Below are 23,145 nucleotides of genomic sequence, written 5' to 3' on the forward strand. Positions count from 1 at the left end.
ATGGAAGAACCCTTAACAGTTATTGATGTACAGAAGGGTCTTGAGAGTCAAGCCCACAGCTTCTTGAAAGTGCCAGGTGGCTAAAGCGGTAAAGAAGGTGTACGGTATGCTTGCCCTCGTTGGTCGGTAAGAGTTTATGCTGCATCTCTATAAAAACGATGATCAGGCTGCTCTTGGAGTATTGTGGTGCCCCGTTGCAGGAAGAATGTAGGGGACTTTGGAGAAGGTGCAGGATGCTGCCTGGATTTCAGGGTGTGAGCTGTAACGAGTTTGTACAGACTGGGGTCGTTTTCCTGGAGTAGCGGGTGCTGAGGGAGGGGAGATCTGATAGAGGTTTATAAAACGATGAGAGGCACAGATAGAGTAAAATGCCCAAGGGCATGCGTTTAAACTGAGAGGTTATACAGTACATTCAAAGGAAATGTTCAGGCAAGTTAAGAGTGTGGTGGATGCCTGGAATGAGCCGCCTGGGGTGGTGGTGAAGGCAGATGCGACGGAGGCATTTAAGACGCTTATAGGCAGGCACGTGGATGTGCAGGAAAGGAGGGATATGGAAATTGTGTAGGCAGAAGGGATCGAGTTTAACATCGGGGCTGAAGGCCCTATTACTGTGTTCTGCTGGCGTGGTTTCAATGTTCTAATGTAGGGGCACAGTTAGAATGTCTTCTATGCCTTCACCTATATCTCTGTGAATCGCCTGTCCTGTAAATCTCTCTGGCAAATACTCCCCTCCCGTCTCCATAACCATCCCAGCTCCAGCCCTATGTCCCCCCCCCCCCCCGTCTCTGGTGGCACCTCCCCTTCCGATTACCATCGCCATCTCCGGGTCCTAACACTCCACTCTGTCTCATTGCCCCCCCCCCCCATCCTAAGCCGTCCCTATCTCTATTAACCCCACCCTCCCATTTATCCCTCTCTGTTTTCGTGACCCGCTCTCTCCACTATACCCTCCCTGACTCTGAAAACCCCTCTGGCCCCTGCAACTCACCCCATCTCCCTCCCTCCTCCTTCTGAGCCTTTTTCCTGCCAGACATCAGTTGTGCATGGTCTGATGACCAATTTCCTGAGCTGTTTCTGATCCTCGGCCGATTCCCAACCGACCCGCGCTAACCAGAAATTATGTTGATTCCCGGCACTGACACGTCCCTGGATGCTTAGCCCTTCTGTCTACAGTCCCCTCCATGTCCTCGTCCAACTCCTCCCCCAACCCATTTCTTCTCCTCACTCACACCATCCTCCCCTTTCACTCCCCATTTCCATCCCCTACTCCAAGCCATCAGCCTGCTCCTCTTCCCACCATCCTACAACTCATCGTTCTCCTCCACTCCCTCCAGCACTTCATCCTCCTCCTCCACTCCCTCCAGCACTTCATCCTCCTCCACCCCGTCACCTCTCCTCCTTCCAGTACTCATCCACCGCTTCCTTGTCCTCTTTCTCTGCCCTCTCTTTAGTTTACCTACCACACACTTTCCACTTTCTCTTCCTCCCTGAACCTCCCCTCCTCCTTCATGAATCCCACTCTATCCTTCACCTCAACCCTCCCTATCTTCTCAATCCTCCCTCCCTCCTCTCCCTCTCCCATCCCGCTCTTTCCTTCCTGTTTCCACCCCCCCCCACCTTTCTCTCACTTCCCTCCATCTCTCCCTCCCACCCTCTTCCCCCTCCCTCCTCGCCCAGCCTTGCACATTCCACGCCCTTCCTCTCTCTTCCTCCGCGCCGACCCGACAATTGACGTTTTGGGGAAGTTTGATAATTTAGTGACGCTCCCTTCCGCTGCCCACACGGAAACAGCGCGGTGGCGGCAGACGGGCCGAGCGGCGGCGCGGCAGCAGCTGGCGGAGGAACGGTGTCGGGAGCCGAGGTAGGGGGGAGAAGAGGAGCGGGGCGGAGGGGGGTCGCTGACAGCGCAAACTAACTGAAAGTACAGGCACACTCACTGACGAGCCGTATCCAGCCACACACACAGATTTAAACACACCCATTCACAGAAGCGCCGATACACAAACGGACTGTACATACAAACTAACAGATACCCAAAGAGGGGGTCCCAGTGATTAGACACACTGCCCTCTCACACCCAACCCCCAACCCCAGTACGTCGTCCGCTTCCACCACCACCACCACTACCGACCGGTCGTCGAACACGTCCTCTTCCCCCATCCTTCTGGGATAAGAAGCCAAGTTACATGCTACTTTGAAGCCCTCATTCAGCTGAATCTCTTCAGGTGTTCGTACCCTCGCCACGTCTGTAACGGGGCAGGAGTGGGATGTATACAACGAACAGAGGGGGGTGAACCAAGGGAACCCGGTGGAACACGTTCTCTAAGCAACCAGAAATAACTAAAATCAACACTGCCCTTCCCTGTCACGTGTAAATTGTTGTCTCCTACACTCTCTGTGTAAGCTGACAGGTAACTCTGACTCTCCCTCGAGGCAGATCTGTGCACTGACCGGCATCTCTCAGCCTCACTCGCTCTCTCTCTCTCTCAGGGGGGAGATCTGTACACTGACCGGTGTCTCTCAGGGGGAGATCTGTGCACTGACCGGTGTCTCTCAGCCTCTCTCTCTCTCTCTCAGGGGGGAGATCTGTACACTGACCGGTGTCTCTCAGGGGGAGATCTGTACACTGACTGGTGTCTCTCAGCCTCTCTCTCTCAGGGGGAGATCTGTACACTGACCGGCGTCTCTCAGGGGGAGATCTGTGCACTGACCGGTGTCTCTCAGTCTCTCTCTCTCTCTCTCTCTCTCTCTCTCTCTCTCTCTCTCTCTCTCTCTCTCTCTCTCTCTCAGGGGGAGATCTGTGCACTGACCGGTGTCTCTCAGTCTCTCTCTCTCTCTCAGGGGGAGATCTGTGCACTGACGGGTGTCTCTCAGCCTCTCTCTCTCTCTCAGGGGGGAGATCTGTACACTGACCGGTGTCTCTCAGGGGGAGATCTGTGCACTGACCGGTGTCTCTCAGCCTCTCTCTCTCTCTCTCTCTCTCTCTCTCTCTCTCTCTCTCTCTCTCTCTCTCTCTCTCTCTCTCTCTCGGGGGAGATCTGTACACTGACCGGTGTCTCTCAGGGGGAGATCTGTGCACTGACCGGTGTCTCTCAGTCTCTCTCTCTCTCTCTCTCTCTCAGGGGGAGATCTGTGCACTGACCGGTGTCTCTCAGCCTCTCTCTCTCTCTCTCTCTCTCTCTCTCTCTCTCTCTCTCTCTCTCTCTCTCTCTCTCAGGGGGGAGATCTGTACACTGACCGGTATCTCTCAGGGGGAGATCTGTGCACTGACCAGTGTCTCTCAGTCTCTCTCTCTCTCTCTGGGGGAGATCTGTACACTGACCGGCATCTCTCAGCCTCTCTCTCTCGGGGGGAGATCAGTACACTGACCGGCATCTCCCAGCCCCTCTCTCTCAGGGGGTAGATCTGTACACTGACCGGCATCTCTCAGCCTCTCTCTCTCGGGGGGAGATCAGTACACTGACCGGCATCTCCCAGCCCCTCTCTCTCAGGGGGTAGATCTGTACACTGACCGGCATCTCTCAGCCTCTCTCTCTCGGGGGGAGATCAGTACACTGACCGGCATCTCCCAGCCCCTCTCTCTCAGGGGGGAGATCTGTACACTGACCGGCATCTCTCAGCCTCACTCTCTCTCAGGGGGGAGATCTGTGCACTGGCCGGCCTCTCTCAGGGGAGATCTGTTCACTCACCGATGTCTGTCAGTCCTCCTCAGGGGGATATCTGTACACTAGCCAGTACTTCTCAATCCCCCCACCCCCCGGGAGAGATCTGTACACTGACCAGTGTCTATCAGTCCCTCTCTTTCGTGGGGAGGGGGGTATCTACACTGATCTGTGTCCCTCAAGTGGTAATCTTTGTGCACCGATCGGCCGCTCAGTTACTGCAGCCTGTTTTTACTGCGTGTGGGCCTCTGACACAAACTGATTCCAGTATTTTCTATATTCTGCTTTTAAGTACTGCTGGGTACGAGATGATTTTGGTTTGTCAGTGACCGATTGTTCTTTCGTTCTGGGACATTGTCCTTCCCCTCTGTCCAAGTGTGTCCTGTGGCGAGGTCACTGCTCCAGTTCCACATCTGGGGCTGTGTGAACGGCGAACGCCTTGTAGGCAGAGAGTGCGGAGGCAGGCACTTCGGCCCATCTTGTGCATACTGACTCAACCTATTTCCCAAACCACGCGTCCACTCTCCGCCTTGGAGATTCAAGCGCTCATCCGAATACTTGAGTCTCATTCTCCAACAGCTTCTCAGGCAGCGAGTTCCAGGTTCCATCCCTTCTCTGGGGGGAAATACCTTCCCTCGCAACCCCACCCCCCAGATCCCCTCTGAACCTCCTCTCCCCTCATCCCAAGTCCTCTGTTTTCAGATACAGGAAAGGAGTCTCCCATTGCCCACCCGATCTGTCTCTCCTCCCTCAGTCTCTTCGGGGAGAATACGTTTAAGCTGTTCCACTCTCTTTGCATCACACAGTGTAGAATATAGATCATTGCAGGGGCTTCTGCCCACAATGTTACATCTATTCTAAGATCAATCTAACCCTTTCCTCCCATGCAGTTCTTCATTTCTTTCATCTACATGCCTATGAAGGAGCCTCAATTGTCCCCACTGTATCTGCCTCTATCACCTACTCTGGCAGTGTGTTCCACGCACCCACCTTTCTGACATCTCCCTATAGATTTGTCCAAACACCATAAAATTATGCCCCCCTCCTATTAGGTACTTCCATCTGGAATAATATCTCCGGCTGTCCACGATCTATGCCTGTCGTCATCTTGGACATCTATCAAGTTATCTTCCTCCTCCTTTGTTTCAAAGAGAAAAGCCCCAGCTCACCAAACCTTTCCATAGAACACTTCAGCACAGTACAGGCCCTTCAGCCCTCCATGTTGTGCCGACCCATATAATCCTTAAAAATAGTACTAAACCCACACTACCCCATAACCCTCTATTTTTCTTTGATCCATGTGCCTGTCCAAGAGGCTCTTAAATACCCCTAATGTTTTAGCTTCCACCACCATCCCTGGCAAGTCATTCCAGGCACTCACAACCTTCTGTGTAAAAAAACTTACCCCGATGTCTCCCCTGAACTTCCCTCCCTTAATTTTGTACATATGCCCTCTGGTGTTTGTTATTGGTGCCCTGGGAAACAGGTACTGACTATCCACACTATTTATGCCTCTCATAATCTTGTAGACCTCTATCAAGTCCCCTCTCATTCTTCTACGCTCCAAAGAGAGAAGTCCTAGCTCTGCTAACCTTGCTTCATATGACTTGTTCTCCAAACCAGGCAACATCCTGGTAAATCTCCTCTGCACCCTCTCTAAAGCACTTCTCCACTTCCCTCCTAAAACAAGTCGGCCAGTACTGAATAGTATTTCAAATGTGGTGTAACCAAGATTTAACAAGGCTGCCAGAGTAACTCGTGGCCCTTGAACTCAATCCACAAACTAATGAAAGTCAACACACTATACAACTTTATAACAATCCTGTCAATTTTAGGGATCTAAGGGCATGGAAACCAAGATCTCTCTGCTCTTCCAGACTGCGAGGAATCCTGCCATTAACCCAAAATGGTTTTCAAGTCGGAACTTCCAAAGTGAATCACTTCACACTTTTCCGGATTGAACGCCCTGTGTCACTTCTCAGCTCTGCATCCTGTCAATGTCCTGTTGTCAACTTCAACAATCTTCCACACAGTCCACACCACCACCAACTTTCCATCATCTGTACATTTACTAACCCACCCTTCCACTTCCTCAACCAAGTCATTTATAAACATCACAAATGAGCAGTGGTCCCAGAATAGATCCCTGTGGAACACCACCGGTCACCGACCCCCAGGCAGAATACATTCCCTGTACAACCACCCTGTCTTTTATGGGCAAGCCAATTCTGAAACCATGCAGCCAAGTTTCCCTGGATCTCATGTCTCCTGACTCTAAATGACCCCACCATGGGAAAACCTTGTTGAATGCCTTAGAAAAACCCACATCCACTGCTCTACCTTCATCAATTTCCCACCTCAAAGAAGTCAACCAGGCTCATGGGGTATGACCCGCCCCTCACAAATTCATGCTGAATACCCCTAATCAAACTGTTTCTCCAAATACTTGTAAATCCTGTCTCTAAAAATCCTTTCCAATAGTTTGCCCATCACTGATGTTAGACTCAGTGGTCTATAATTCCCAGGATTATCTCTCTTGAACAAAGGAATAATATTTGCCACCCTCTGATCTTGTTACTACACATGGTAAGTGAGGATGCAAAGATCATTGCCAAAGGAACAGCTATCTCTTTCCTTGCTTCCTGTAGTAAACTGAGATACATCTTGTATGGCTCCAGGGGGCCTTATTTATCATGACATTTTCCAAAAGTTCCAACAGGTCCTTGTCAACATGTTTTAGCATACCGTATCAGCTTGTCCTATGCTGTGCACCTCTCACTAGTGAACACTGAAACAAAGCATTCATTAAGGACCTCCCCTACCTCCTCCTACTTCAGGCTCGTTTTCTCCTTTATCCCCGATTGATCCTGCCCTCTAGTTATCCTCCTGATCTTCATGCACATGCAGAATGCCTTGGTTTTCCTTAATCCTACTCACCAAGGCTTTCTCATGTCCTATTCTAAATCAATTCTTAAGTTCCTTCCTGGCTACTTTGCAACTTTCAAGAGCCACGTGTCACTATTGCTTTTTAAAACTTAAATAAGCTTCTTTCCTCCTCTTGATTAAACGTTCAACTTCTCATCAACCATGATTCCTTCACCTTGCCTCAATAGGACAAAGATATCAGAACCCCATGCAAGTTCTCCCTTCGAAACTCCATATTTCTGATGTGCATTTCCCTGAGTACATCTGTTCCCAATTTACACTACCGAATAGCATCATAATCTGTTCTCCCCAAATCCACCTTACTCCTATCCCTGTCCAAGGCTATGGTAAAGGTCAATCCCAGCCTTCCTGGGTGACCAAAACGGCACACATTATTTCAACTGGAGTCTCACTAATGCCTTGTACAGCTGTCATGTGATTCCCAGCTCCTGTACTCTGTTGCACTGACAGAGACAGGGATGGGTGTAAGGGAGAGCAGGGGTCAGAAACAGGAGGGATGTAGGGGAGGGAGAGAGGGTGTCACAGAGACTGAAAGGGGTGTAGGGTGAGGGAGAGAGCATGTCAGAGACAGGGCGGAGTGTTGGGGGGGGGGGGAGAAGGGGAAGGGTAAAAAAAAAAGCACCCGTCATGGTTTTATGAACTTCCCTTATGTCACCCCTCCAGATCTGGCACATAACGGGAATCCCTCTTGTGTTCTCCCTCCAGCTGAATCATTGCCATCCTGACACATCCTGGGGTCCCTGATGGCGGAGGGAACAATGGAAGCGACTGGAAAGCCCAAGCAGTCGGTCAAAGAGGCAAGGGGCGAGGAGGTGGATGGAAATCCAGCACGGGTGAATGGGGATCTGAATGACAACAAGGCCCTGATAAATGTAAAGGAGATGGAGGAGGAGGAGGTGGACGAGGGCAGAATATGCAACTTCTGGAGGACCAAGAGGAGATTTTTCTGGCTATCGATCTGCAGTGTGATCTTCGGGTGTTCCTGTGTCGGCATCTACGCACTCATTAGTGCCGTAAAGGTGAGTTTGTACCCCACCCCTCTACAGAGTCACCAGCTGGTTTACAGATCTTCCCCAAGGGAGACAGACTGAGAAACACCGGTCAGTGTACAGGTATCCCTTGACAGAGAGGGACTGAGAGACACCGGTTAGTGTACAGATCTCTCTCTCTCTCTCTCTTTCTCGAGAGAGAGAGAGAGAGAGCGAGGGACTGAAGGACGAGAAGACCACAAGACACAAGAACAGTATTAGGCTATTCAGTCCATCAAGTCTGCTTCACCATTCGATTGTGGCTGATTTATTTTCCTCTCCTACCCTCACTCTTTAACTGTTGACACCCTTACTAATCAAGAACAATTATCAACCTTTGCTATGTACGCCCATCGACGTCTGCAAAATTGGCCACAAAGCCATCAATTCAGTCAACCAGATAATTAACACATGTGAAACATAGTTCACCCAACACTGACCACTGCGGAACCAGCAAAAGTCCCCTTTATACCCATTCTTTGCGTTCTACCAGTTGGCCATTCATTTTGTCAGCCAAGACTTATTCTCAAACAATCCATGCTGACTTTAACCTATTTTATTGTGTGCCCTCAAGTGCTTCAAAACTTCACCCTTATTAATTAAGTCTAACATTTTCCGAACTACTGAAGTCAAGCTAAATGGCCTGTAATTTCCTGTGTTTTGCCTCCCTCATTTCTTAAAATGTGGGATAATATTTGTGATTTTCTTTGTATTAGTGATTATAATCACTTCTGCCCGAAACACTCAAATTTCTGGCATGCTACTGGAGTTCTCCCACAGTGAAGACTGACAAAGTAATTATTCAAGTTGTCCCCCATTACTTTCTTTGCTGTGTCATTTTCCAGTGGTCCAATATCCACTCTTATACATATATCTGAAACTTTTTGGTATCCTCTTTGGTATTATTGGGCAGGGTTAACTTCATATTTTCTCTTTTCTGTCCTTACTGCTTTTTAAGTTGCCTTGATAGTTTCCCACTATTTGTTGTCACCCTTTTTGCTTTTATGCTGTCTTCAACATCCCTTATCAACCACTGTTACCTCATTCTCCTTTGGAATGATACCAGTCAGCGTACAGATCTCACAGAGAGAGTGACAGAGAGTGACCAGTCAGTGTATAGATCTCTAAGAGGGAGGGATACCAGTCAGTGTACAGGTTTCCCCTGAAAGAGACTGAGAGACACTGTTCAGTGTACGGATCTCCCTCTGCGAGAGAGGGACTGAGAGACCCTGGTCTGTGTGCAGGTTTCCCTTGGGGGAGAGGGGAACATTATTTAATGTAGATTTCACCCCCACCCCAAGAGAAAGACAGAGCCACCTGTCCGTGTACAGATTCCTCCTGAGAGGGGGACAGGAAGACAACTGGTCAATGTGCAGATCTCCCTCTGAGCGAGAGGGAGTGAGGGGCATGCAATCCATTGATAAATCTAAAGTTCAAATGCATTTCACTGATCACATTACTCAGAAAACAAAAATGGGGATTTCCAGATTTTGTGGGAGTGCCATTCAGTAATGAAAGTAATAAATGTTCTAAGCACATTCCTGTCATATGACTCACTGCTGTACTTCTGTGACGTTTTCTTTAAAACTCATAAATGCCTGGTTTAGATCCCAGTCTGTAAGGCACACGTGGGAAATCCTATTCTACACATTACCCCATAATTCCGGATTAGATCCCAGCCTAGATCTGTTATTCTATATATAATCCCCAAGCCTCTGGATTAGATCCCAGCCTGTAACTCACTCCTGGAGATTTGTTGTTCTATATTTCAACCCCCTGAAAGCTTAGATGAGATCCCACCTATAACACATTCCAGGGGACTGTAGCCAAAACTCTGACGCCAATCTCCCCCATCCCCACAGGCAACAGAGCGGAACATTCAAGGTGACGTGGAAGCAGCGAGGAAGTTGCGTCGGCGGGCAGTGAAGTTCAGCCACCTGAGTTTCCTGGTGCTGGTGGCCAGCGTGCTGCTGAGTCTGCTTTTCATTGTCATCGTGTCCTACCTGGTGCGGCTAGCAGAGTAAGGTGGAGAGCTGAGTAAGGTGGAGAGCTGAGCGAGCCTGGTCCAGAGCAGGATAACAACCACTCGCCACCCTGCTCTACACCCTGGGGCAGGGGGGCCTGCTTCCACGACTGAACCCAGCATTATGGCGTGACTGTTACTCTGAGCCCCACCTCCCACTGGCACTGACCAACGGCATCCGCTGGATTAGTGCCATTGACAGTATTATTGGGAACTGGGGGAAACTGTTACTGGTGGGGTTCAGTGGGGGGGGGTTGATTATTTATACTTAACTTATATATCACTGCTTAACAATGCAAGATTAGCTGAAATAAACAATTTTGGCAAATGTGGTGTGGTGTGAAGCAGACAGGGTGTGGGGGTTGCATGGAGAGAGAGGCGGGGGAGGGCAAGGGCGAGGCAGGGGGAGGGCGAGGTGGGGGAGGGCGAGGTGGGGGTCTGGAAAGAGAGAAAGGTGTCTAAACGCTAAAGGGTTGTTAGGAGGAGGGAGGTTAGACTGTTAAATAGCCTAACCACCATTCCCGCATCTCCCCCAAATGACTTTTGTACTCCCCTCCCTCAGAGCAGTCTCCCAGGCGTGTGAGGCGAGCACTAGACACAAACCAGCCCTGGGTCCACTTGGAGGAACCAAATGTTCTGTAAGTTAGGCCGCCTGAGAAACCTTCGCAGCATTCATTTAAGCAAGGTCATTTTAATTAAATGCATTGTACATCCTGCACCCAGGGCGGGGGAGGCAATGGGGAGAAACAGACCAAGAAGGAGTCATGGAAGGGGAGGTGGAGAGGTGGAAAAAAAGGAAATAGGAGGAAGGGAGGGAGATGATGGGTTGTGCAAGAGTGGGTACAGTGGGGAGCAGGGAGGGTGTGACAGGAGCAGAGGGATGAGGGGAGGGTGAGGAGGCAGTGCCTCATGAAAGGAATCGTCAGAACCAAACCATGCGACAAGTACAAAACTGAACGAGTTAGTAAAAATATATATTATCCGGTAAAAACGAGGCTGTACAGTGCTGTGGGGGGGGGGGGGGGGCAGGAGAGAGGGAGGATGGAGGGAGACAATATAAGGAGGTGGGGGATGGAGGGAGTGAGGGCTGGGGGACCCTATCCCTCCTCCCCGGCGAAGAAGGCGTCAAGCTCGGACAACCGCTGCCTGAGCAGCCGCTCCAACTCAGGCGCCTCCAACCTAGAGCGGACTCCACGCAGCCCCGGGCCACCCCCTTGCACCAAGCGCAGTTTCTGCCGCAGCCGTCGCTTGCGGGGGAGGCTGCCGTCCTGGAATTGCACCGTCCGCTTCAGCCGCCGCTGGCTGGTCAGCACCAGCAGCCCGTTCCGCTCCACCGGCTCCTCAAAGATGGTCTCAAATGGGCTGGTGGAATAAAAGGAGAGTGAAGTAAGAAACTCATCCCACACTCCTGGGTGAAGCTCCTTCACACTGTCCCGTCACACACTTCCGGGGTGAGAAACAGGGTGAAGCTCCATCCACACTGTCTCATCAAGCAATCTGGGGTCAGACAAAGGGTAAAGCTCCATCCACACTGTCTCATCAAGCAATCTGGGGTCAGACACAGGGTAAAGCTCCATCCACACTGTCTCATCAAGCAATCCAGGGTCAGACACAGAGTGGAGCTCCCTCCATAGTCATAGAGTTATAGAGCACTGCAACAGAGGAAGAGTCCATCTAGTCCGTACCAAACTATTATTCTGCCTAGTCCTGTCCCATCCATGTACTTATACTAATTTCTTTTAAGTGTTGAAATCAAACCAGCATCCACCACTTCCACTGGCAGCTTGTTCCACCCTCTGAATGAAGAAATTCCCTTTCAGGTTCCCCTCAGATATTTCACCTTTCACCCTTAACCTGTGGCCTCTAGATCTAGTTTCATGCAACCTCAATGGAAAGCCTGCTTACATTTACACCATCAGCATCTTTTATACCTCTATCAAATCTCCCTCATTCCGGTATACTCCAGAGCACAAAGTCCTAATCTATTCACTCTTACCCTGAATCTCAGGTCCTAGAGTCGTTGTAAAATTTCCATCTACTCTTTCAATTTTTAGACCTCAACAATGTCATGCACATCTTCAACATAACTCTTGTACTCAGTATTTTGATTTATGGCCAGTGTGCCAAAAGCTCTCTTTACAAACCTATCTACCTGTGACACCACTTTCAAAGAATTATGGTTCTGTATTCCCAGATCCCTCTTTCAGGGATCTATGAACTTGGACCCCAAGATGCCTCTATTCCTCCACACTTAAAAATCCTGTGAATAACCCTGTACTCTGCCTTCAAATTCTACTTTCCAAAGTGCATCGCTTCACTTTTCCACACTGAATTACATCTGCAACTAGAGCCCAGCCTAACAATGTATCCTTGTAATTACTTCAATACCACCAACCTTTGTGTCATCTGCACACTTACTACCCTGCCCTTCCATTTCCTCACGTCAGATCCTTTGAAAAGGGGTGATTGTGTTGTGCGCACATTTTGGGTGTTGCCATTATGATAGAGGAGTGGGGCACGGAGTGGAGGGATACGTTCTGTGTGCAGAGAGACAAATTCAGAGAGATTGGCATGGACACAGTAAGCCAAAGGGACTGATATGGAGCTGCACTATGTAATTTCTGTGCTCTCACAACCCGTTGAGGACCAGTGACTGCAAAAGTACGTAGGGTTTCCAATGCCTGGGTTGTGTTATGGAGCTCCTGTAGAGTGGGAGGGGTTCTGTTGCAAGAGGACACTGTGGTTCTGCAATGAGATCCTGAATATGTAACAGGACAGCAAAGACCATTCAGCCCACAATATTATTCCATACTCATTAAACTAGTAATTAAATGCCTTCTGTCTAAAAAATGTCCATATCCTTCCATTCTCTGAACATCTACTTAACAGTGTCCTAGTAACAATGCAGATGATACCACCGTAGCAGGCCACAACTCAAATAACGATGAGTCAAGAGTATAGGATGTCACTAGGTGCTCTATCTACATGGTGTCATCACGGTAACATTTCCCTCAATGTCAGCAGAAAAGCTGGTCATTGACTTCAGAAAGTCGGGTGCTGTTTAGATCAATGGTGCTAAGGTTGATCAATGGTTGACAGCTCTAACCTTCTTGGAGTGAACGTCACCAATAGCCTGTCCTGGTCCAGTCACACAGAAACAAGAATCACAAGGAAGTTCACCAGCGCCTCTACCGCTTCAGGATCTTAGAAGAGTAAACACAGTGCAGGCCCTTCAGCCCACAATGTTCATACTGACCCTTTAACCTAGTCCAAGCTCAATCGAACCCTTCCCTCCTGCATAGCTCTCCAATTTTTCATTCATACATGTGCCTATCAAAGTCACTGAAATGTCTCATCAATCTGCCTCTACCACCACTATAGTTTTCACCACACACCCTAAAGTTACGGCCCCTCATATTAGCCATTTCCACCTTGGGAAAAAGCATTCCTGGCTGTTCACTTGATCTCTGCCTCTTATCTTGCACACCTCTATCAAATAACTTTTCACTCCAAAGAGAAAAGCCCTAGCTCACTCAACTTATCTTCGTAAGACATGCATTCTATGTCAGTCAGCATCCTGGTTAATCTCTCTAAAGCTTCCATATTCTTCCTATAACAAAGCGATGACAACTGAACACAGTTGATGGCCTGCTGAGTTCCTCCAGCATTTTGTATGCTACAATATTCTAAGTGTAGTGTAACCAGGGTTACATAGAGCTGCAACATAACTCATGGCCCTTCAATTCAATCCCTGACTAATGGAGACAACACACCACATGCCTTCTTAACCCACAGCACATGGACCCCGAGATCACACTGTTAAGAATCCTGCCAGTGACATTGTGCCTTAAAACTTAAAACCTCACACTCTTCCAGATTGAACTCCATCTGCCACTTTGTCAAAGTCCCATTGTAACCTACGACACCCTTCTACACTATCCAAAACTGCACCAAGCTCCGTGTCATCTGCAAACATACTAAACCACCCTCCAATTCCTCATCCAAATCATTTAAAAAAAAATCACAAAGAGTGGTAGTCCGCTCTCCACCAAAATACCTTCTGTGGGCAAGCCAATTCTGAATCCATGCAGCCTTATTTCCCTGGGAATCCCAACCCTCCTGACTTTCTGAATGAACCTACCATGGGGAAACATCAAACGCCTTAATAAAATCCATATACATCACAGACACTGCTCTGTTTCTGCCTCTTAAGAATTCAATCAGACTAGCAAGGCACGACCTGCCCTCACAAAATCATGCTGACTATCCCTAATCAGACTATGCTCACCAAACACTTTCAAATCCTGTCTAAATTATTCTCTACAATACTTCGCCCACCACCAAAGTAGGGCTCACTTGTCTGTAATTGCCAGTTATCCACCCTCCAATTCTCTGGCACTACTCCAATGGACAATGAGGATGCAAAGATCATCACCAGAGGTGCCGGAGTCTCATCCCTTGCTTTTGTAGTGACTTGGGGTACGTCCCGTCTGGCCCCTGGGACTTATCATAATGTTTTTCAAAAGTTCCAGCACACCCTTTCTTAATGTCCACATGTTCCAGCATATCAGCTTGTTCTACGTTGTCCTCATATTCATCAAGGTCCCTCTCACGAGTAAATAATGAAGCAAAGTATTTATTAAAGACTTCCCCTACCTCTTCCGACTCAAGGCATATTTACTCTAATATCCCTGATCAGTCATACTTTCGATCTACTCACCCTCCTAGATGTGCATGAAAAACAGAATGCTTTAAAACCAGAAGACATAGAAGCAGAATTAGGCCATTCAGCCTATCAAGTCTGCTGTGCCATTTCATCATGGCTGATACATTTTCCCTCTCAACCCAAATCTCCTGCCTTCTCCCCACAACCTTTCACATCCCAACTAATCAAAAATCCACAAACCTTCACTCTAAATACACCCAATGACTTCGCCTCCACAATCACCTGTGGCACTGATGTCCACAAATTCACCACCCTTTGGCTAAAGAAATTCCTCCTCACCACTATTCTAAATGGACGTCCTTCTCATCTAAGGCTGTGCTCTCTGGTCATAGACTCCCCCACAAAAGGAAACATTTTCTCCACATCTACTATATCTAGGCCTTTCAACATCTGACAGGTTGTATTGTGATTCCCCCCTCATTCTTCTGAACTCTAGCAATTTCAGGCCCAGAGCCATTAAACACTCCTCGTATGAAAACCCTTTCATTCCTGAATCATTCTCATGAACCTCCTCTGAACCCTCTCCATCCTTTCTTAGATAAGGGGCCCAAAATTTCTCACAATACTCCAACCGAGGCCTCACCAGTGCCTTATAAAGCCTCTGCGTTACATCCTTACTTTTATATTCTAGTCCTCTCAAAATGAATGCTAACTTGCATTTGCCTTCCTCATCACCGACTCAATCTGCAAGTTACCCTTGAGGGAACCCTGCACAAGGACTCCCAGGCCCCTTCACAATCCTGATTTTTGAATTTTCTCCCCATTTATAGTCTACACTTTTACTCCTTTTACCAAAGTGCATGACAATACACATCCCAACACTAACTCCATCTGCCATTTTACTCATTCCTCCCAGTCTAAATCCTTCTGCAGCCTCCCTGCTTCATCAATATTACCTGCTCCTCTTCATATCATCTGCAAACTTAGCCACAAAGCCAATAACACTGTCATCCAAGTAACTGACATATAACATAAAAACAAGCCGTCGAAACACCAACCCTTGCAGAACACCACTAGTCACCAGCAGCCAATCAGAAAAGGCTCTCTTTAATTCAACTCTTTGTTTACTGCTAATTAGCCAATCCTCTACCCATGCTAGTATCTTTCCTGTACTATCGTGGGTTCTCTATCCTGTTAAGCAGCTTCATGTTCAGCACCTTGTCAAAGGCCTTCTGAAAATCCAAATACACAACATCCACCAATTCTTCTGTCTATCCTGCTTGCTATTTTCTCAAAGAAAGCCAAAAGATTTGTCAGGCAAGATTTTTCCTTAAAGAAACCATGCTGACATCAGCCCCCCAAGTATCCCAAAACCTCATTCTTAACAATCGACTTCAAAATCTTCCCAACCACTGAGGTCAGGCTAATTGGCCTATAATTTCCTTTCTTTTGCCTCCCTCCCTTCTTGAAGAGTGGAGTAACATTCGCAATTTTTTAGTCCTCTGGAATCATGCCAAAATCTAGTGATTCTTGAAAGGTCATTACTTATGCCTCTACAATATTTTCAACTACCTCCCAGATGTAGTCCATCTAGTCCAGATGACTTATCTACCTTAGAATTTTCAACTTCCCAAGCACCTTCTCCCTAGATATAGCAACTGCACTCACTTCTGCCCCTGATAGTCTCAAATTTCCAGCATACTGTTAGTGTCTTCCACTGTGAGGTGTTGTGTGCTGAACAAACCAGATGGAAATGGGGTCCAGAGCTAACCCTGCCCCCCCCCCCAGGAACTATGCTGCTAATGAGAGAGAGAGATGAAGAACAGAGGTAGAGACACCTGCTACAGATAAGAGAGAGAGACAAATGATTTAAGTATTAAGGCTTCTTCACTGATGGAAAGGTAAACAATCTTTTGGCTACAAGGACACTTCTTTGTCCATTAACATTCCTGAGGAGACAGCGGGAGTGGCCTAGTTTGATGGACATGGACATATTGAGTTGATGGATGGCTGATACCCCGTCAGTGGGGATAAAAGACGGGTCTGCGGAGACACCCACTGACACACCAGTGGACACTGAAAGAGTATTGTGCACCCACAGGAAGGTGGGGGCCTGGAGAATTGGTCCGGTGTACAGTGGATGAAGGCAGACCAGTGGGGACTTGTGTGTGTGTCCACCCTTGCCTGGGTGACGAGTCCATCCCTGAAGAACGGTCTAGCCTGGAATGGAAGGGTCATAATCGGTGACCCCAACGGTACAACGGAACAAGAAGACGACGGAAGGTTTGCCTGCTGCAGCTGCTCATCTCTTGCTCGTTCCCTCTTTCTCTCCAACAATTGCAACACAACAACTACCACAGCACGAACTGAACTGAACTTTATATTCTTCTATGACAATACATTTACCCTAGACTTTGATAGAGCTTGTTTTTTACTGTTGATTCTTATTCCTACACTTCTGTTTTTATTATTGCTAACCTGTTTTATATGTATATTTGCATTTTTTATTTTGTATTGCTTAGTTTACTAATAAACACCTCTAGTTACAGTACCACCAGACTCCAACGTATCCTTCCATTTCTGCTGGTCTGTTACAGGGTACGTAACAGAAGACTGATGCAAAATACTTAATGTTCATCCACCAATTTCATGAGTCCCATTACTACCACTCCAGTGTTATTTTCCAGCAGTCCAATATCTATACATATCCCGCTTTTACTTTTTATATATCGAACAAAACGTTTGGTATCCTAACAAATAAACTCTTCTTGGGCTTCCAGCTGGATATCGGCATCGACTATAACAAAAATTTCAATGACAAACTCTGCCACTTGTCAGGGATGATAATAATCCTAAAAGTCATCCCTGAAGAAGATGGCAGAGTTTCTAATCAACATCTCTACCTGGCTAGAAGCCAGAGAAGTTTATTAGTCCTATACTTCAGGAAAGCACTAGATTCTGTTTGGTATCATCTTTGGTATTATTGGCTAGTTTATCTTCATAATCATTTCCTTCCTTATTTTTTTTAAGTTTCTTTCTGTTGTTCTTTTTTTAAAAAAAGCTTCCCAATTGTCAAATTTCCCACTAATTTTTGCTCTATGATATGCCTTCTTTTGCTTTTATGTTGCTTTTGACTTGCCTTGTCAGCCACCATTGCTCATGCTACCTTTAAGTACTACCTCTTTGGGATGCATCTTTCCTGTCTCTCAGCTTGTTCCGAGAAAGTCCAAACATTGCTGCTCTGCCATCATCCTTGCTAATGTCCTCATCCAATCAACTTTGGACAGCTTCTCTTTCTCGTCTCTGTAATTCCCTTTATTCCACTACAATACTGATAACCTTCGTCCTCTCAAATTGCAGGGAGAATGCTATCATATTGTGATCACTGCCTCTTCAGGGGTTCTTTACCTCAAGCTCCATAACCAAATCCGATTCATTATGCAATATCTGAGAACAGCCTTTCCCCTACTGGCCTTGGAGGCTTCCTTAATCTTACTCGGTGGGGCTTTCTCATGCCATCTTCTAGCTCCATTCTTAAAGTTCCTCAAGTCGCTTCTTAAACCTGAAATATTGATTAGATGTTCCACCTCTCTTGTCAACTATAGTTCTCTCACCCCATCATCCTTTCCCTGCCTCAATGGGACAAAGCAATCCAAAACTCCATATGCAAGCACTCCTTAAACAACCTCCATATGTCTGTTTCCTCAAGTATATCCATTCCAGGTGTACGCTCCAAAGTCCTGCCTAGCAGCATAATTCACGCTCCCCAAATTATTTACCGTTACCACGTGCTCTTATCCCTAAAATAGGCTAAAGAAATTCAGCACATCTCAATCAACCCTCACAAATGCTTTACAGAAAGCATCCTATCCAAATGCATCATGGCTTGGTATGGGAACTGCTCTGTCCGTGACCTGTAGAAACAGTATAGAGTTGTGGACACAGCTTCTCCTCCATGAACTCTGCCTATACTGCTTGCTACCTCAGTAAAGCAGCAGCTGTCTACTCAATCTATGCCTCTCATACTCTATCTCAGGTCTCCCCTCAATTTCCATTGCTCTTGAGAAAACAACCTAAGTTTGGCCAACTTCTCATTTTAGCCTGTGGTCTCTAATCCAGGCAGTATCTAGGTGAACCTCTCCTGCACCCTCTCCAATGCCGTACACTATCCTGTATAGGGCAAACAGAACTGAATGCATACTTCACATGCAGCCTGACTAGAATTTCATAAAGATGCATCGCAACTTCCTGACTCTATTAGTCAACATGTTCACAAAAGATCAGAATGCTGGCTATTACAGCACCAGCAACTGAAATCCAATTCCACCGCTATCTGCAAGGAGTTTGTATGTTGTCTACATAAGCATATGGGTTTCCTCTGAGTGTTTCCTTTTCCTCCACATTCCAAAGATTTGTAGGTTAATTGGTGACATGGGTGTTATTGGACTCAGGGGCTCACTGGGATGGAAAAATAAGAAATATATAGATCTTAGGTTGGGTGAGAATAGAGTTTAATGTGGGAAAGTGTAAGGTATAACACTTTAGTAAGAGGATTCAAAAAGTGGATTGTTATCTCAATGGAGATTCTATAAGTGAGTGAAGCTCAGAGGGATCGAGGTGGTCACAAAATCTCAAAATATTAGCAGGCAGTTTCAACAAGTGGTGAAGATGGCAAACAACATTGTCCTTCACTGTGAAGGGGGTTGGAGTTTAAGAACACAGAGGGAATGTTCCATTTGCACAGGGTGTTGATTGGGACACATCTGGAAAACTGTGCATAGTTCTGGTTCCCTTACCTGGGGGTGGGGGCTGTCCTATCAAGAGGGGCTGAACAGGTTGCATCTGTGTTCCCTGGAGTTTAGAAGATTGAGAGGTAACATTACTCCAACACAGAAGACCCTGAGGAGGCTTGACAACAGTAGATGTGGAAACACTTCCACTTGAGGGGGTCATGAACAAAACTTAGGTGTGTAGAAATTCCATCTCTCTGAGGATGGTGAATCTCTGCAATTCCACGCCCCCAAATGGAGGTGGGGTCACACTGCTGGATATATTTATGGTGGGGGTGGATAAACTGGAGATGAGAGGTTGGACAGACTAGGGCTGTAGAGTGTTGGAGGCTGAAGGGAGATCTGATGGGAGTTTATAAAATACTGGGAGGTCTGGACATGAAAAAGATGTCTCCATCAGTGGCAGAGTCTGGCAACCGAGGTCATAGCCTAAGAATTTAGGGATGTCCCCCTATAACAGATGAGGTGAATATGTTGCCACAGAGGGCTGTTGAGGACAAGTCATTAGGTACATTTGGTCAGAGACTGATGGATTCTTGTTTATCAATGGGGATAAGGGTTACAGGGAGAATGGAGATGAGGAAAAAAAATTCAACCTTAATTAAATCCCAGAGCATTGTCAATGGGCCTAATGGTTTAATTGTGTTCCTATACTTCAAGGTCTAAAAAGATGGAAGACATCGACAGTGTGGTCATCTGGTATTATTTCCCTCCAGGTCTCAAATGTCTAATGTCAGAGGGCATCATTTAAGGTGAGAGGGGGCAAGTTCAAAGGAGATGTGCCGGACAAGTTTTATTTGCAGCGAGAGTATGGGTGTCTGCAAAGTGCTGCCAGATCTGGTGGTGGTGGCAGATATGGTAGAGGCGTTTAGAAAGCTCTTAGGACAGGCGCATGGATCTGCAGGGATTGGGGGGATGTGAGTTGTCTGCAGGCAGAATGGATTTAGTCCAATTCAACACGGTGTTCAGGATAGACATCATGGGCCTGTTCCCGTGCCTTGCTTTATACATATCTGAACGGTTGAGCGCTACAAAAGAGTCGAAGTCAGTATTTATCAATTAGGATCATATTGAACAGCAGGCCACAGGGGACTGAGTGACTGAGTGCTGGGACCAGTCCCTTTTCCTAGTCAGCACCTCCAAATTTCCCAGAAGAGCAGAGGTAGCTGTTACTGTCAGCTCCTGACCAATGAGGAGATTAATTTGGTGGGGGACAGGGGGTAAGTTCCATCAACAGTAATTGGTAGATTGGTTTACTATTGTCATATGTACAAAGATACGATGAAAAAATTTTTTTGCAATCTGCCTGTACAGATCAAATCATATCTCCTGAGGTAGTACAAGGGTAAACAAAAACAGAGTGCAGAATAAAGTATTACTCTCATGGAGACAATGGGATGGACAGATTGAAGTGCATTTTTAATGCTAGAAGTGTTGTGTGTAAGGATGATGAACTTAAGAGCATGGATCAATGCAAGGAACTACAATGGTGTGGCCATTACCAATACCTGGTTGGGAAGTAAACAGGGCTGGTTGCTTCACGTTCCTGGGTTTTGATATTTTAGAAAAGATAGAGGTAAAGGGGTGAGAGAGGAGATGTGCAATTAATCAGGTATTCAGAAGAGGGATCATACACTCTCCATACTCAAAAATAAGAAAGGTGCAATCACTCTGATGGGATTATACCCCACTGCACCCAATAGCCACCAGGAACAGATATGCAGGCAGGTTAAGGAAGGATGCCGAAAGAATAGGGTGATTATAGTGAGTGACTTAACTTCCTCCTTAATGCAAAAGGTTTAGATGTGTGGAGGGTGTCTGAAGGTCAACTGCACAGAGTACAGGACAGAAGTGTTCCAGTATGAAGGAAGGACAAGGTGACAAGGTAAGGGAACCTTAGATGTCAAGGGAGGTGGCAAGTTTAGCCAAGAAGAGAAAGGAAACATACGTAACATTTAGGAAGTGAAGATCAGAGAGCTCTTGAAGATTATAAAGAAGCCAGAAAAGTGCTATCTTTGTGTCCACTCTAGCCACAGACAAGGTCCTGGATGACTGAAGAGTAACTGATGTTCCATTTATGGAATATGGATAATCCTGGAATCCATAGTCTTGCATGTCTCACATCAGTGGTAGAGGAAGTTACTGGAGGGGATTTTTATGGATAGGATTTATAAGCAGTTGGAAAACCATGGGCTAATAGGGACAGACATGCCATCCAAGTCACGTCTCACTAACTTGATTGAGTCTTTTGATGAGGCGACCAGGGTGACTGATGAAGGTCAAGCTGTAGATATTAGTGGATTTTAGTAAGGCAATGGAGAGTTCATCCAGAAATTAAGATGACTTAATTAATGGTGACTTAGCCATTCGGATTCAGAATTAGCTAGCCCATAGAAGGTGAAGGAAAACGCTCAGCGGGACCAGTTCCGGCTGAAAATCTGTGATTATTGGTGTTCTGCAGGGATCTATAATGGGAACTCTGCTATGTGAGTTAGTATGTTGGCAGATGATATGAAGATTGGTGGAGTCGTGGATAGAAAGACTGGCAAACAATACAGCACAATCTGGATCAGTTGCAGATATGGGCAGCGAAATGGCAGATGGATGTGGAAACCATAGAAAAGGTACAGAGGAGATTTACAAGGATGCTGCCTGGATTGGGGAGCATGCCTTATAAAAATAGGTTGAGTGAACTCGGCAGTTTCTCCTTGGAGCGACGGAGGATGAGGGGTGACCTGATAGAGGTATATATGATGATGAGAGGCTTTTTCCCAGGGCTGAAATGGATAGCACAAGACGGCACTGTTTTAAGGTGCTTGGAAGTAGGTACAGAGGAGATATCAGGGGTGAGATAGTTGGTGTTGATGGTTTTTTTAAAAAAAATTTATATACACACACACGTGTGTGAGTGAGTGAGTGGTGAATGCGTGGAATGGGCTGCTGGCAATGGTGGTGGAGGTGAAAACGATAGGGTCTTTTAAGAGACTTCTAGATAGGTACATGGAGCTTAGAAAAATAGAGGGCTATGGGTAACCTTAAGTAATTTCTAAGGTAAGGACATGTTCGGCACAGCCTTGTGGGCCAAAGGGCCTGTATTGTGCTGTAGGTTTTCTATGTTTCTATGTAATTTAATCAGGGCAAGTGTTCAGTGTTGCACTTTGGGAGGTCAAATGTAAAGAGACAGTACATTGTTAATGAAAAGACCCTTAACAGAGTCGACGTATTGCATGATCTTGGAGTCCAGGATCCTGTTGTACATCAGCAAATCCTTGCAGCATCTGGTGACCGTCGTCTTTGTCTCAGAGACCGATATCAGAACATAATGGGTGAACCCTCGCAAGGGGTCTGGCCCCAATGGTGTATCTGGCAGGGCACTGAAAACCTGTGTCAACCAACCAGTGGGAGTGCTCAAGGCCATTTACAATCGCTCACTGTTACTATCGGAGGCTCCCACATGCTTCAAAAAGGGCATTAATCACACCAGTGTCCAAGAAGAGAACGGTGAGCTACTTCAATGACCAGTGGCTAATTGCAATCACATCTACAGTGATGAAGTATTTTGAGAATTAACTCCTGCCTGAGAAAGGACCTGAACCCACTGCAATTTGCCTACCACCACAATATGTCTATAGCAGATGCAACCTCACTGGCTCTTCACTCAGCCTTGGACCACCTGGACAACAGCAATACTTATGTCAGGCTGCTGTTTATTGATTATAGCTCAGTGTTCAATAGCATCATACCTGCAGCACTAATCAACAAGTTTCCAAATCTGGGCCACTGTACCTCATTCTGCAACTGGATCCTTGACTTCCTCATCAGGAGACCCCAGTCACTGTGGATTAGAAATAACGTCTCCTCTCTGACGATCAACACCGACACTCCTCACCATCATGCTTAGCACCACTCTGTACATCCACGAATGTGTACCTAGGCACCACTTAAGCACCATCTATAAATTTGCCAATGACACAACTGTTGTTGGCAGAATCTCAGAGTGTGACGAGAAGGTATATAGGAGTGGGATACA

At 46.9% G+C, this 23,145-nt stretch overlaps 2 protein-coding genes across 5 annotated transcripts in view; one reads left to right on the forward strand and one right to left on the reverse strand.

Moving 5' to 3' along the window:
- The first annotated feature begins 1,692 nt into the window (after positions 1–1,692).
- On the forward strand, positions 1,693–9,960 carry LOC140719498 (transmembrane protein 265-like). 2 transcript variants are annotated; one of them, XM_073034219.1, is made up of 3 exons: positions 1,693–1,861; positions 7,272–7,627; positions 9,499–9,960. In XM_073034219.1, the coding sequence occupies exons 2-3, from the start codon at positions 7,352–7,354 to the stop codon at positions 9,658–9,660; spliced, it is 438 nt and encodes a 145-aa protein (XP_072890320.1). In that variant the 5' UTR covers positions 1,693–1,861; positions 7,272–7,351; the 3' UTR covers positions 9,661–9,960. The 2 variants fall into 2 exon arrangements, with proteins under 2 accessions (XP_072890320.1, XP_072890319.1); XM_073034218.1 differs by having other exon boundaries at positions 1,695–1,861; positions 7,314–7,627.
- A 370-nt stretch (positions 9,961–10,330) lies between these two features.
- The window catches only part of LOC140719043 (proline-rich protein 14-like), a 40,818-nt gene continuing 28,003 nt past the window's right edge, over positions 10,331–23,145 (reverse strand). For all 3 annotated transcript variants that reach the window (XM_073033401.1, XM_073033403.1, XM_073033404.1), the window contains exon 10: positions 10,331–11,021. In XM_073033401.1, coding sequence (XP_072889502.1) covers positions 10,757–11,021 — 265 coding nt within the window. In that variant the 3' untranslated portion in view covers positions 10,331–10,756. The remainder of the gene's footprint in view (positions 11,022–23,145) is intronic.

The sequence above is a fragment of the Hemitrygon akajei genome, chromosome 31, assembly GCF_048418815.1.
Source record: "Hemitrygon akajei chromosome 31, sHemAka1.3, whole genome shotgun sequence".
In the NCBI taxonomy this organism is placed as follows: domain Eukaryota; kingdom Metazoa; phylum Chordata; class Chondrichthyes; order Myliobatiformes; family Dasyatidae; genus Hemitrygon; species Hemitrygon akajei.

What these genes read in the sequence shown, in the direction of transcription:
- LOC140719498 (XM_073034219.1), top strand. Translation starts at nt 7,352, where the DNA reads ATGGCGGAGGGAACAATGGAAGCGACTGGAAAGCCCAAGCAGTCGGTC. An exon ending in CACTCATTAGTGCCGTAAAG is followed by an intron (nt 7,628 to 9,498) that starts GTGAGTTTGTAC and finishes CCATCCCCACAG; the next exon opens with GCAACAGAGCGGAACATTCA.